This window comes from Micropterus dolomieu, linkage group LG03, assembly GCF_021292245.1.
Source record: "Micropterus dolomieu isolate WLL.071019.BEF.003 ecotype Adirondacks linkage group LG03, ASM2129224v1, whole genome shotgun sequence".
Lineage (NCBI taxonomy): Eukaryota > Metazoa > Chordata > Actinopteri > Centrarchiformes > Centrarchidae > Micropterus > Micropterus dolomieu.
Genome location: NC_060152.1, coordinates 33,971,919 through 33,986,899, shown reverse-complemented (window position 1 = coordinate 33,986,899; position 14,981 = coordinate 33,971,919). Strand labels below are relative to the sequence as shown.

At 44.7% G+C, this 14,981-nt stretch overlaps 1 protein-coding gene across 1 annotated transcript in view; it reads left to right on the top strand.

Annotated features, from left to right (window-relative positions):
• Positions 1–14,981, top strand: part of LOC123968632 (sodium bicarbonate cotransporter 3-like) — a 79,936-nt gene that overhangs the window by 37,787 nt on the left and 27,168 nt on the right. The window contains exons 9-13 of the mRNA XM_046045498.1: positions 463–699; positions 11,591–11,700; positions 14,200–14,357; positions 14,502–14,589; positions 14,777–14,865. Of these exons, the coding sequence (XP_045901454.1) occupies positions 463–699; positions 11,591–11,700; positions 14,200–14,357; positions 14,502–14,589; positions 14,777–14,865 (682 nt within the window). The remainder of the gene's footprint in view (positions 1–462; positions 700–11,590; positions 11,701–14,199; positions 14,358–14,501; positions 14,590–14,776; positions 14,866–14,981) is intronic.

Sequence of the window (14,981 nt, the reverse complement as noted above, 5' to 3'; positions counted from 1 at the left end):
AGTAATACATTCCTAGATGAAAGTGGCAAATTTACAGTCATTTATGCAAATTTATCGTCATTGGTTTTTATTGTTTTTCAAAGTTTGGCTGAATGGAACAATTTTAAATTAAAGAAATCCAAGGACTGAGCCTTGGGGAACTCCAGAGTGAAAACTGCGAGCTGTGTTTAAGAAATGTCCGGTCTCCTCATTTTTAAATATCAGGATAGTCAGTCCCGTTAAACTTGTCTTATGTTGTTTTTGTCAGACGACTTCATGATCTTAAACTAGATATTAAATCACATGTCAGGGCGGTAGAGCTGCTTTTACTCACGGAGTGAGACACATTTAGTCATCTGCTTAATAATGATGTATGATAAGTCAAAGAGGACCAAGTATTGATCCTTGGGGAACTCCACACGTCATGTTTGTCTGCTCCTGGAGATTATACTTGAACCACGTAACTATGACAAGCCGTCTCAGTACACGTAACATGTCTGCTAACCTCATGTTGTTCTTCCTCACATGCAGACATGGTGATTGACAGCATGGTGGCGTCGGGCCAGCTGGAGGAGGGTGTTCGGGAGAAAGTGAGGGAGGCCATGTTGCGGCGTCACCACCATCAGAGCGAGAAGAAGCTGAGCAACCGAATCCCGCTGGTTCGATCCTTCGCTGACATAGGCAAGAAACACTCCGAGCCACACTTACTGGAACGCAACGGTGAGACCACGGCGCTCTCGTCATTCTGAAAGTCACACTTCTGCAAATTGGTAGGAAGGTCTTATTCTTCAGTTCCCAGGATGAGATTCTCCAAGTGAATTAATCTTTCCAGTGAATCACAGATGTTATCCAGGAGCAGAAAGAGAAACATTTGACAGATTTCTGACATATCGTGACCTCTGAACTATCAGGTTCTACTGAAGATGACAGAAAGCATTTCAGACGTACTTAACAATTCACACTCTTTATATTTGCACTCTTTCCTACTTCGTACTGCATCTGCTGCACAACAGTTTGCCTCTGGATGAATGAAGATATGTTAGGGTTGGGTATTGTTTCAATTTTAATGATTCAGATTCTACTTCTTGAATCTCGGTTCTGGTCCCTTCACCACAGGTCTTCTTAGCGCTCGGTGACCTTCCTCCTCTTCCTCCTCGCTCCTCTTGCCCTTCATGTCTCTAAAGTGAAAGGAGTCTCTGTCCTAGAGCGGCGTCTCTGGGACTCGTCTCATCTGTTGCCATCATTGGTTTCCCTTCAGTGTAAAAGGTGAACGTCGGCTCACCTGTCTTTAGTACCTGATGCGTTGCTACTGTTGGCGTTAGCTGGATCTGGGAGAGCGCGACACATTGAACACGGTGAAGCGTTCCTCCAGATTCACGCCGTGTTGAAGGAAACGCTTCGTCACGTTGGAGCTGCTTCCTCCCTCGCACCAAACCTCCTGACTGCAGCTGGTGCAGTTTGTTAGTGAAGCTAAGCCAAACTTTGGAGCGTTTGCTGCGGTCCGCCACGGTCCAGGACCAGAACCAGGAGGACAATTTGGTGGACGGTAAAATGCTCACTGCAGTTCAGTCAGTAGCTGAAATATGCAGGAAGTTAGGAACCAAGGAGCAGAATCATAAGAAACGGGTAGGGCTGGATATAGAGATCAAATACTTTTTAGGCACCGACTGAATTGCCTCACTACCATCGAGTGTCAAAAACTGTCTCGTCTTTCAGTACCAAATTTCAATACCTAAAGGTTCTTGTTAACGTCAGTGAGCCAATAAGCATGCAGCAAACTTGATGTGCCCAGATCTAAAAGTGATTGTAATTGGCTGTGGGGATGTAAACACTAGTTCACGCCGGTTCGGCACCAATGCAACAGCGCGATGCAATATTTGCTACAAAAGATAATTGCTGCCCAGTGCGGCGACATGACAAACCCTGTGAAGCCCTTGACTGTGCGTGGAATAAACTTAAGAGCAGAAAGTTGCTCCGTCTTTGACTGCAACAAGACAGTCATCGTCTCAGCGCCCTACTGCCAAAACATATGTAATGAATAAACAATGAAATGACATCACAAAAACTAAACAGAGGAATAAAAACAACAAAAACACAATATAGGCCTATGTTATATGTCTTGCTTTTTGACAAGCAGTAGAATTTTTCAAAGGAACAATTATTAAAATAACAATATTAATGATGATAATGTGATAATTGAGTTACTTTATACAAACAACAACGAATTCGTTCAGGTATCAATATTGAAAATCTTTGAACGATACCCAGCACCCAGCAGTTCCTACACGGAACTGGTTCTCGATACCCAACCCTGTCTAATCTGTCACCTTTTTACCGAAGTTCTCTACAAGTTGAAACATGTTTCAAAATGTTCACTGTTCAATAAGTCCACTCTAAACGTTCTACATCCCTACGTTCTTTATCTGAGACTCAGTAGCTGTCATCTTTAAAGTAGTCACAGTAGCTTGAGTTATTTATTGCAGCTCATCATACGTTATCATGATGAGCTGGTTAGCATGGTAGCTAACGGTAAAGGTAAACTTTCCAACGAGATAAAAAAAAAAGTATTCTCAGATTAGCAGAAATCATGTGACATGAAACAAAATGTTAATAACTTCATGTGAGATCATGTGAATAACTGATTTTTGACAAATTACAGAAAGATAATTCTCAGGTCACGATATTTTGCATATTTCTGTGAAACCTAGTAACAGGTTTTTGACAGTTTCCTGTGATAAATATTCTATAATTAAATATTTTCCTGTTTAAGCAAAGCGTCTCATCTTGTTGTGAAGAACTTCATCCGTCCTGATTGGTTGCGGTAACAGAGTGACAGGACGACGGGTCTCCTGATTGGTGCATGGCATCGTGTCTGCACGGTTGTTTCTGTAGACTGACGTGTGATGGGGGTGTGTCTTGTGTTCGCCGACGCTGGTGAATAGTTTGGTTGTTTCTAAATGGAGCTGCTGCTGCACGAGTGTTTCAGATTAAGTCCACTAAAGAGCGACTGTAGCATGATTCTCACTGGGGCTGATCGATATGACTGTATATATCGATAATGAGAGATTAAATAACGGATTTTATGTATTATGTCATATCGCACAGCCCTGTTACTCACCTGTATGCAGCGTGATCAGTGTGAACAGTTTATTTATAATATCTTTTAATATTTACTGGGAAGTCAGAAGCCGTTTTTTGTCCTCAGCAGCAGTTTCCTGGTGGTCAGGTCTAACCTGAACTGACCTGCTGAGTCTCAAAGCTAATAACCAGCAAATACCATGTGACGAGTCTGCTTTTTAATACCCAGACTCATAAATCCTGTTTGTGAGCGAGTGAGGAATGTTTTCATTCTGCTGCCGTGTTGAAACCTGCAGAGAGCAGACATGAATCCATCTGATGGGGAGACGTGTGAAATGGCAGTTAATGCTTCAGAGTCTTGTTTCAGCGACCGGCCTGCAGGTTCTTCTGAGGAAACAGTAGTTTAAAAGACATTGCAACTATAAATGACACAACTTTTTAATAATGTGATCACAAGGAAGGCCATCGCTCAGAGGACACATGTATACTAATGAAGAGCCAGCAGCCAGTTAACGATAGGAGGCAGTAACCAAAGACACTGAAGGACCTGTTAGACGTTTTATATCCAAGAAAGAAAACCAAGCAAAACTTCATTTATAAATCTCAATTAAAGTTGATCTATTGTAGTGCATTTCCAGTGCAATATTGTAGTTCTGTGACTCCTTTATGGTAGCTTAGCATGATTCAAAGTTAAAAAGAATACTGGTCTTTCATGCAGTTTCCCAAAAAGCCCACTCTCCCTGAAGCGCGTTTACCAGGCTGCTGTTGGCCCGAAAAAAGAAACCACATGCAGTGTTGTTGGCCGACATATTGAACAACTTCTGACTGGTGTGTCGTCATGCGCTGAGCGGTTGGCAGGAGGATGGGACTGTGCTAATTACCCTATATAGAAAATCTACAGGATTTAAAAAAAATATTTTTATTATGCCTTTAACCAGAAACAAAACCTATATTGAGACGAATAATCTCTTCCAGCAAAAATAGCAGCAAAAGGTTGCAGACATTAACGGGAATAATTAGTGAGTTACAAGGTCATAAAATATCAATTTCATAAATAATTACCACAAGTAATAAAACAACAAGTATAATCCGAAAAATCTATCATAACATCTAGAGCCAGAATTGCCAGCCTCCATGTCATTGAAGATTCAGGACATTTTTGCAGCTGATTTCAAGCGCAGGGTGCCGCATACTTAAACGCCCCTTTTCCCAAAACCCCAACAGTATGTAGAGAGCAGAATAAACTGTTAAACCAGGTCCAGGAACTGGAGGAAAAAGGAGTTTTTGCTCAAAGTGATTTCTTTTAAGTATGTTTACCTCTTTATTTGAAGCTTTGGCCATGTTTTAAGATGAACATCCGACGCTGAAACATTATAGATAGGACAGAAAGTACGGAAAAGCATAATGGGTCTCCTTTAATTCTAAGGAAAGCAACAGTAACATCATAAATACTAGGGGTGTGGAAAAAATAGATTTTTAAATGCATGGCGATACGAACTTGGATGATTCTGCATCGAATCACAAATGGCAATAATCGATTATCTAGAGGTTAATTGATAACGTAATGTTGACGGAGCGCTTAGCTAGCATCCTCTGCTCATTCTTCAAATGACGGCTACGTGACAGGCGGCAGTAGATGGCGGTGAAAGCAGAGGAACATATGAGCGCTACGTTTCAGTCTGGCTGTAAATGTACAGTTCAGGTCACAGCGTGTCTGTTTTATTAATTATAAAGTCTGTCTGTTAGCGCTAACCGCCTTTTGAAAAACAACAAACATCTCTTCAGACTGCGGTCTGGAAGCTGAGCAGGATGTTATTTGGCTGCTGTAAAGTTAGTTTGCAGTCATTCATCCACATATCGAGTACACAATGAACCCAATGCTGTTACTCAAGGCCCACAGTGCTCAATACAAGATGACTATACGAGATCAGGAACAGATACATTAAGGTGGAGTGAACGTGGTTTGGCTGGAGCGTAAAGTTCAACCCCCATCTGACTCTATAGTAATAACAGCAGCCTCAGAAATAAAAATAGCTGCAGCAGAGGTCAGTAATAATGTTATGTTAGCTACATTTATATGAAGTAACACTAAATAGCTGCATTTCATTACTACCTACTTGTTTGGATTTTTACAAATACTTTGCTTTAAAAGTACCAAATAGTGACACAGTGAGAAAAATCTTTATCCTGTTCGTTTTACAATCGCATCGTAGCCTCATAATCGTAATCGGGTACCTAGAAATCCCCACCCTTGAGGTGATGCATCGAGGAATCGAATCATTGACCTGATAATCGAATCGTGAGACCGGTGAAGACGCACACCCCTAGTAAATACATTGTGTTCTAAAATGTTCTAAAGCAACTATTAAGCAAAAAAATTTAATTGCAACTGAAGCTAATCAAACACAGGAGAAACACACAGCAGCACAGTGCTCCACACAGATGTAAAATAATATTAGTATGTTTGTGGTAATAAAAGTTATGATAATAATAATTATGATCAGCTGACTTGTATTTCTGTAAGAAGACAGAATGACAATATATCGACCAGACTGTGATCAATCAGTCGGATCAATAAGTGAATCATCAGATGGATCGTCTGTCAGCATCCTCACTTTGCACGCTGACTTTTAAAACCAGCATGAGCTTCTTTCAGTCGTCGTCCCGCTGATGTTTCTGTCCCTTCACCTCCTTCCTCTTCTGCTCCTCCTCCTCCAGGGGAGGGTCTGTCCTCCTCTTCTCGCTCCACCCTCCGTCGCTTCTCGGCCACCTCCTGTGACTCCACCACTCTGTCCCGCCGCTTCTCCGTCATGTTCGGGCAGCTCCTCCCCAGCCCCGCCTCCTCGCCCGAGGCCACCCCCACCCAGGCCCGCCACGGGCGCCACCTCTCCGTACCGTGCCCGCCCAGCCCCGCCCCCTCCGACCTGTCAGGCCACACCTCCTTCGACACGCCGCGTCGCTGCTCTGCTCCGGGGGGGCTGTGGGGAGGAGCAGGGATCCCCGAGGTGGTGATTCACCCCCCTGAAGAGGAGGTGTTCAGGATGGAGGACAGACAGGACCACATCTCCCACCAGAACCTGCTGTTCCCTCACAGTGACGCAGGCAAATACCCGTCAGCACGACTCTGCATGGTGTGGCTCCAGCACCCCTAACCCCCCCCCCCCCAGCTGCTCCAGAGGATCAGACTGGTTGTACTGGGCAGCTCCCAGCTCTGCTGTAGCTCTCAGTAAAGCCTCCCTGTTTATAACGACACAGGATCAAAAACTGTGAAACGACTGTGGACACCACGCTGTAGTGTTGTAAAATCTGCCTGCAGTTGTCCGTCCGTGCTGCTGCTGATTTCTTTACTAACCAAACTAGAGCTGCACGATTTGTAGAAAGTCATAATGCAAACGGACAAAGTCGCTTCCCAAATCGACAGGACTTTAATGATCTGCCATTTTGTTACTCATGATGCATTTTACCTTCAGTGAGGCGACATCAGGGTGTCGACCAAAGGTGACTGGCTGTCTTCTCTATTTTCATATCGTCTTATCATGGCTACTTAAGATCACTGCCCCTGCAAGTCAGTGAAATGCCAGCATGGAAGAAACAGCCTTATTAGCTTTAAGGGAAACCACAAGAAACATCTGTAAATGTACAGTGCAGTGTTACTTTGGTGCAGCACGCGTGGGAAATCGATAGCAGCTATGTACATTGTGCTAACCTCGACAGCCCAGCTGTGTTCTAATGTTAACAGAGCTATCCTTATTAGCGAGGCTCCTTGCATGCTTGCTTATAAATAATTTGAAGTTGGGACATTGACAGTGTTTAAGAAAATACACTGAACAAAACTATAAATGCAACACTTTTGTTTTTGCCCCCATTCATCATGAGCTGAACTCAAAGACTTTCTCTATGTACACAAAAGGACTATTTCTCTCAAATATTGTTCACAAATCTGTCTAAATCTGTGTTAGTGAGCACTTCTCCTTTGCCCAGATAAGGCTGGCCACAATAAAAGGCCACTCCAAAATGTGCAGTTCCATCACACAGCACGACGCCACAGATGTTGCAAGTTTTGAGGGAGCGTGCAGTTGGCATGCTGACTGCAGGAATGTCCACCAGAGCTGTTGCCCGTGAATTGAATATTCATTTCCTACCGTAAGCCGTCTCCAAAGGCGTTTCAGAGAATTTGGCAGTACATCCAACCGGCCTCACCACCGCCAACCAGGTGTAACCACATCAGCCCAGGATCTCCACATCAAACATCTTCACCTCCAAGATGGTCTGAGACCAGCCACCCGGACAGCTGCTGCAACAATCGCATAACCCAAGAATTTCTGCACAAACGGTCAGGAACCGTCTCAGGGAAGCTCATCTGCATGCTCGTCGTCTTCATCAGGGTCTCGACCTGACTGCAACTTCGCACAGCCATAGAAGAGGAGTGGACCAACACTCCAAAGGCCACAATCAACAACCTGATCAACTCTATTCGAAGGAGATGTGTTGCACTGCGTGAGGTAAATGGTGGCCACACCAGATACTGACTGGAGTCCGTTTCCCCCAATACAGTGAAACTGCACATTTTGGAGTGGCCTTTTATTGTGGCCAGTCTAAGGCCTTTTATTGTGGCCAGTCTAAGGCACACCTGTGCAATCCCCATGCTGCCTGATCGGCATCTTGATATGCCACAGCTGTGAGGTGGATGGATTATCTCGGCAGAGAAGTGCTCACTAACACAAATATTGTTCACAAATCTGTCAAAATCTGAGTGAAATAGGCATTTTGTGTACTTAAAGAAAGTCTAGTCGCTGATCTTCCCTTCAGTCGTCGATAAGCGATCCAGTTGCCAGTCGGAATGAGCCTAATCATTTGCCTCCTCGTTACTGAGAATGTGAAGCAGACAGGTTTTTAAGAAGCTGACTTTAAAGTCTAAAAAGACGTTAAGCAGTCAGAGCGTGACGACGAAAAGATTAATCCAGAGAGATGGAAAATGTGTCGATTAGATGCTGAAATGACAAACAGACGTCATGATATTTAGACCCAGTGGTGCTTCTGATGCCTCGCAAATGGACTGTGATTTTTGAACTGGAGAAGCAGATGATTTCTGTTGTGAAAGCTGGTTTCTATCAGCTAAAGCTCTTTTAATCCTTCACTGATTTCGAGGGACATAGAGGCATTAATTGATCACTGTAATGCTTTAAATGCAGGTGTTAGCCAGGCCTCCCTCTCTCGAATACAACTGGTTCAAAATGCTGCCGCTCGCCTCCAAACTGGAACTTGTAAGCGAGTTCTTGCCTCTCTTCACTGGCTCCCAGTTTGTTTTAGGATTTATTTTTTAGAGCCAGCTCCAGCCTGTATCGCTGATCTGTTGAAGCTGAATGCTCCATTAAGGCCTTGAAGGTCTACAGTTACTCCTTGTTGTCCCTAAAACACGGCTCATGAACAGCTGGGGTTGAGCTTTCTCGGTCACGGCCCCGAGAGTTGTAGAGTCTTAAAACTCACCTCTGCTCCTTGACTTTTAACCCAGTTTGAGAGTTGTATGTTGCTGTTTTATGCTGGTATTTTATCATTTTTTCGTTGATTGATTCATGTCATTGTACAGCTCTTGGATCACCCTGGTTGTTTTTTAAATGTGCTTTACAAAGAAGATTGGATGAAATAAGAAACTGAACGACTTGAAATGAGCCGAGTCGATAAACATCAAGTCCAGAGAAAAGAGCCCAAAAAGAGTTTCATGGAAGTTGAATAAGTTTGTTTTATAATGTGCTTAAGTCAGGAAAGCTTCTCGTTTGGACGTTTTAACAAACTGTATTCAGTGTAACATATACAGCGTGTGATTCTGTCAGTGGACTCGTTTCCACATTGAAAGACTGAAGACGTAAATCCTGAAGTCAGATAGAGTTGCAGCTGGAACGCAGAGTGACATTTGCATCGGGTTTGGATTTCCAGACTGTTGGAATGTAACAGGACACTGATGGGATGCTTTAACTGTGTGTGTGTGACAGTGACGGTATCACATGTCTCTTCTGCCTCGTGGATTTTCTTAAGTTGAGGTTCTTCGCAGTCATGTGTTTTTAAATCGGCAGCTTCAGCTCAGTTTGGACAGTTTGAAGAACAGGAATCGTTGTTTTAAAAAGACTCTTATAAAACTGATTATTATAAAACCACCTGTACCCGAGGCAGGCGTGTGGCATCCATACAGAAACTTTTATACATTTCAGTTATATTTATAATAAAAATATATAGCAGTGTCTATTCACTTGGCCTGGTTCAGTTTAGAAGTCATTTTCAGAAAGGTCTGAGGTTCCTCTGCTACAGATTTCCAGGCGTGAGTTTATTGAAAACGACAACAAAAGATGATTTACATCAGGAGCCAGGAGCACATGTGCTCCTAAATGAAAGAATTTAGGAGCACAGCGAAAAATGTTCAAGTAACACAGAATTTAACTATTTATTATATAGATATTTATTCTACATGTGTGCTCCTTCTCCTTGTGTGAAACCAGTAGAGGACAGGAAGTGAAGACCCTGGTATCTGGACGCATCAACCTTAAAAATTTGTCGACGCTTTTTAAAATATTGAAACAGATCTTTTGAAAATTTGAGACATTGACAAAACAGCTTTTACAACTCTGACCAGTTTTCACAAAAAACTTTACTGTGATTAGTGCCTGTGTAGTTTCTGAATCAGTGACGGATTCACGATCCACCAGCAGCAGCCAAACAACCCACACCTGATGGAAACAAGACTAGTGAGCAGCGTTACAGTAACTTTAGTACATCAGAACCAGGGGAACGTGTTGCTCTCTAGAATACTAGAGATACTGGCTTACCTCCTGCTCCTCCTCCTCCTGCTCCCCCTCCCCCTCCTCCTGCTCCTCCTGCTCCCCCTCCCCCTCCTGCTTCTGCTCCTCCTCCTCCTCCTACTCCCCCTCCCCCTACTGGCTTACTGTGCAGTGGAAATCTGCATCTTTCCACTGCAGAGGCTCTTTCAGAAACTAGTTTAAATGAGTGTATTTGTATTTATAAAATTTTAATATTAGATAAAAAGTTCATTTTTAATCTAATAGTATACTGTTAGAGTGTTAATTATATAATTTTGTGACTTTATGTAGTAGTACTACTATACTATAAAGCTCACTAGTGTAATTAATTCCAGTTGGACAAAACAGGAGTTTGTTAATGCTGCTATCTCATCAACAGTCAGAACCATTCATGCAGTTCAACATTGGAAAGTTTACTGAAGCACGTCAAACCTTTTTTATGTCCCGCCCCATCCAGGCTGTCAGTTGACCTGAAGTGAAATTAACGAGCACATTGATTTTATGAAAAGTTGAACACGTTTCAACAAAAGGCACCTGATGTACCTTATAGCCAGAAGCCAAACCGACAACCTCCTTATCTTCTCCCTGCTGTCTTCTGTCTCGCCGCTCCAGCCGCTGACTTCGCTTCTCTGTCTTTGTTTTTTTAAACAAGCTGCTCAAGCGGGAACTGAGCGACCCGCCCACTCTCTCGGTGCTCCAGTGACTGCTGGCTTTTTTTTCCCCGCCAGAGTTTCAACAACTGTCATATGACTGATACCAGCTTCGCGACGGGCCCTGCCCGCTACTCGGGGCGGGGCTGTTTTGAATGATTAAAGCCCTGGATATACTTACTGGCGAGGACCAGCGTAGCGTTAATTCCTTGGGACGTGCTCAACCTACCCTGCTGGCCGCTAGAGAGGACGCAGGTTTAAGTCGCCCCCTGCTGGCTGCTAGAGAGGACGCAGGTTTAAGGCGCCCCCTGCTGGCTTCTAGAGAGGACGCAGGTTTAAGGCGCCCCCTGCTGGCTTCTAGAGAGGACGCAGGTTTAAGGCGCCCCCTGCTGGCTTCTAGAGAGGACGCAGGTTTAAGGCGCCCCCTGCTGGCTTCTAGAGAGGACGCAGGTTTAAGGCGCCCCCTGCTGGCTTCTGGAGAGGACGCAGGTTTAAGGCGCCCCCTGCTGGCTTCTAGAGAGGACGCAGGTTTAAGGCGCCCCCTGCTGGCTTCTAGAGAGGACGCAGGTTTAAGGCGCCCCCTGCTGGCCGCTGGAGAGGCCGCAGGTTTAAGGCGCCCCCTGCTGGCCGCTGGAGAGGACGCAGGTTTAAGGCGCCCCCTGCTGGCTTCTAGAGAGGACGCAGGTTTAAGGCGCCCCCTGCTGGCCGCTGGAGAGGACGCAGGTTTAAGGCGCCCCCTGCTGGCCGCTGGAGAGGACGCAGGTTTAAGCTTTTCAGACCCGGAGGTTTCCGCTTGGGTCGCTTGTTGTAGTGAAAGTTGTGATGTTGCTGGTGTGACGACTCTGTCTAAGGTGCATCACTTCAACCTGTTAACATGTGACGCGCATGCTCTGCTCAGGCTTGGGCCAAGATGTTTCCTGTTAAGTTCAAAATAAAGTTGTCATGTGGCAGAAGGTGGTTTTTTTTGGTCCACCTGCAGGATTCAGTCAGAAACCAAAGCAGAACCTGATCCGCCACCAGCTCTTATTTCCTGCTGTCCAGTGTGGAAGTTGACCACTTCTTCTCTTTCTGCAGGTCTGCTGGCGTCCCCTCAGTCGGCTCCAGGAAACCTCGACAACAACAAGAACGGCGAGAGTCGCATCAACGGCGGCAGCCGGGAAAACAGCACCGTGGACTTCAGCAAGGTAAAGACCGCCCCCCCCACCCCCCACCTGCCGCTGGCTCATGTCTTCTGTTACAGGAAGTGTTCACCACAGGTTCAGGGAGGCTGGGTATCAGATCCATGAGTTCGGGTGTTGATATGAAGCTCTGGATCATACTGGACCAGGATCATTTCTCCGTCGCCACCATCACCATCTATCAGATAGTGTCACCATACTCGAATTTCTAACTTTGATAAAATACCTTGAAAAATTGACCCAACATTGATTAGACTGACGAATTAAATTACGAAATGATCTAATGAACTTAGATATTCGCTCTCTTGTGTCCTTTGTTTAAAATATTCAGAATCAATATGTATTCAAACAAAATCAATATTTTTTATAACACTGCTAGCAGGACTTGCACTGTCTTACTTGGCCAAAGCGGAGAGCAAGTATTTTCATAATTGATTAATTGTTTAAATCACCTTTCAAGCCAAAATGATGTTTGATGGTTCCAACTTCTCAAATGTGGGATGTTTTTACAGAATGGCTGTATGTAGACAGGGTTGGGAGGGTTACTTTAGAAATGTAATCTGGTACAATTGCTTGTTAAAAATTGTAATCAGTAACGTAATCCAAGTACCAGAAAATAAAAGTAATGTAACCTGATTACTTTTAGTGACTTTTGGATTACTGCAATGCCAAATAGGCAAATAAAGAGTATCAAAGATGCGTTGTCTGCTCAGGGGATTTTTAGAGGTGCATACATATTAGGCTATAAAATATCCCATGAAATCAAAATGTTTGGTTGTATTCTTTATGATTTAGAGTGTCATTTCCCAGAAAAGGGTTTTAAAATGTTGATGAATCATCCTGCTCTGGGGGGCCTGGATTAATTCATGGACCAATGAAAAGCTTTCTTTGTTTTTATGACGCTGCTGAAAAATAGTGTTTCTGGGGCCGGGCCCCACTGATTACTGAAGGAAAACTTTACTCACTGATTTTGCAGAAACTGGATCCTATTTGATGGAAAATATTATCTGGTTTTCTCTCTGATGTTCCCGGCTGCTCTGCCTCAACTCTGTGATGTACGGAGTTCCCTTTAAAGCTTTACTTAACTTAATTTAGTAGGGGTGATGATGGCGCATAGATAAGATGCCTGCCTTTGGTGTGGGTTCGATTCCCACTGTGACCCATCCACCATTGTGTCCCTGAGCAAGACCCTTAACCCCTCGTTGCTCCAGAGGTGTGTGACCTCTGACATGTATAGCAATTGTAAGTCGCTTTGGATAAAAGCGTCAGCTAAATGAATAAATGTACTTGTTGCTGTAGAAAGTCAGCTAACTGCTGCTAACTAGCAACTAAACCAGCGGCCTCGAAGTGAACCCGACATGAACAGGTCCAAACACAGCCTCGTTAGCTGACCGGGGTGACAAGAGCCAAACCGGCAAGAAAACCACCTTCGTTCCCAGTGGTCAAACTGTGATGAGTCTGCATGATGGGTAGGGGGCGTGGCGACAGATCGCCGATGTGTTTTTACAGGACACCGTTAAAGAGCAAATAAACAGATTACTTTAAGCAGAAAGTTTCCATGAAACAGAAAATGCAGTGCTATTTTCTCTACTGTAACGGAATACAGTGACTTTATTTTTGTATCCTGGTTACGTAACGCCGTAACGCCCTGTATGTAGACGGGTACCCCCGTCCTCTCCAGTGTTTCCTGTCAGGCTTGGGATTTTGGAGGATGGAAGTACACTTTCTTTTTTAATTCTTCTTCTCCATTTTTCTCTGCAGTGAAATTTGTAGCGTCCACTTCCTGTCAGAACGCCGTTGGACGCGCGTGTTGGTTGAACTACACGGCTGTGGTTCAAGCAGCTGCTTCCTCCTTCGGAAATGTAAATTAGATGCTGAAAGGACAAACACAAAGTGGAAACTCAAATGTAAAATAGAAATAAAGAACGTGTCTGTTTCGTGTGCACAGCCGATCAGTATGTTTATTTATTCATTTAGAATTGAAACAAAAGGGTCACTCACATTGGTCACAGAGAGCCAATAAACAAGCTGCGTTCAGTCACATGACTTTGAGTCTTGTTAGTTTTGTCAGTGTGACCCTGCAGCAGCCAATCAGAAGCTGTGTGTGTTTCTCAGCAGGACTGCGACTGCGTTTGTTTGCCGCCGGCCGCCGGCAGAAAGCCCGCCGTAAGTCTGCCACCCGCCGGCTGTCGACCAATCAGTGGCCTGTGTTGTGGCTCATCGTGGTGGAGCGCCGTGTTGATGTGCGTTTGGATTCTGTTGTCGTTTGTGTCGTTCAGTGAAGTCGGCGTGACTCTGACTCTGCTTAGCTGTGCTGTTTCAGTGTTTTGGTGGACGCCTGCTGTTGCTTCATGATGTCACTATTGATTGAGATTAATCGATGAAGATCAGTAGTTGCAGCCCTAAAATAAAACGATCATGTGTGAGATGGTGCTGTAGGTTTCTCTCCTGTCTGTATCGGATCAGAGGAAAGTGAGACTCGACCTGCTGCCTGGTTTGTTTCAGGTGGACATGAACTTCATGAAGAAGATCCCTCCTGGCGCAGAGGCGTCCAACGTCCTGGTGGGTGAAGTGGACTTCCTGGAGCGGCCGATCGTCGCCTTCGTCCGGCTGTCCCCCGCCATGCTGCTGACCGGCCTCACAGAGGTCCCGGTGCCCACCAGGTGAGCAACACACGCTGTTGTTGTAGCAGCTGCTACAAGTACCTCCAAATTGTACTTGAGTATTTTCTGCTACTTTCTATTCTGCTTCACTCAGAGGGAAATATTTAAGCCGTTAAACTCGACGTTATTGTCTCGTCCGTCCAGGTTTGTCTTCCTGCTGCTCGGCCCGTTTGGAAAAGGCCCGCAGTACCACGAGATCGGACGCTCCATGGCCACTCTGATGACGGACGAGGTGAGACGACAAGGCCGTTTAGTTTCTGGTCAACAAACAAATAAAGTCTCCTGAGAGAAATCCTCACACAGAGAGCTGAAGGTTTAATACGCCGACGTCACGGTTTTCTCCTCTTTCTTGAGCAGAAAGAGGAAATTTAACATTTTAGATTAATTTAAGACTCTTCACCCTTTCTCTCTGCTGTCAGGAAGGTAATCTTTACTCTGTAGAGGCGTGGTGCCCCCTGCTGGAGGACTCGGATCTTGTTAGCTCTGGACCAGAGTGTTGCAGGAACAGGCAACATGTCCACCTTTCCCATCAGTCCATCACGCGAGGTGTCTCACAGACATCTGGGCCCTGTACCTGAGCATTCTCTGCAGATAGATGTCTGTGTTGACGTGGAAGTTAAATTT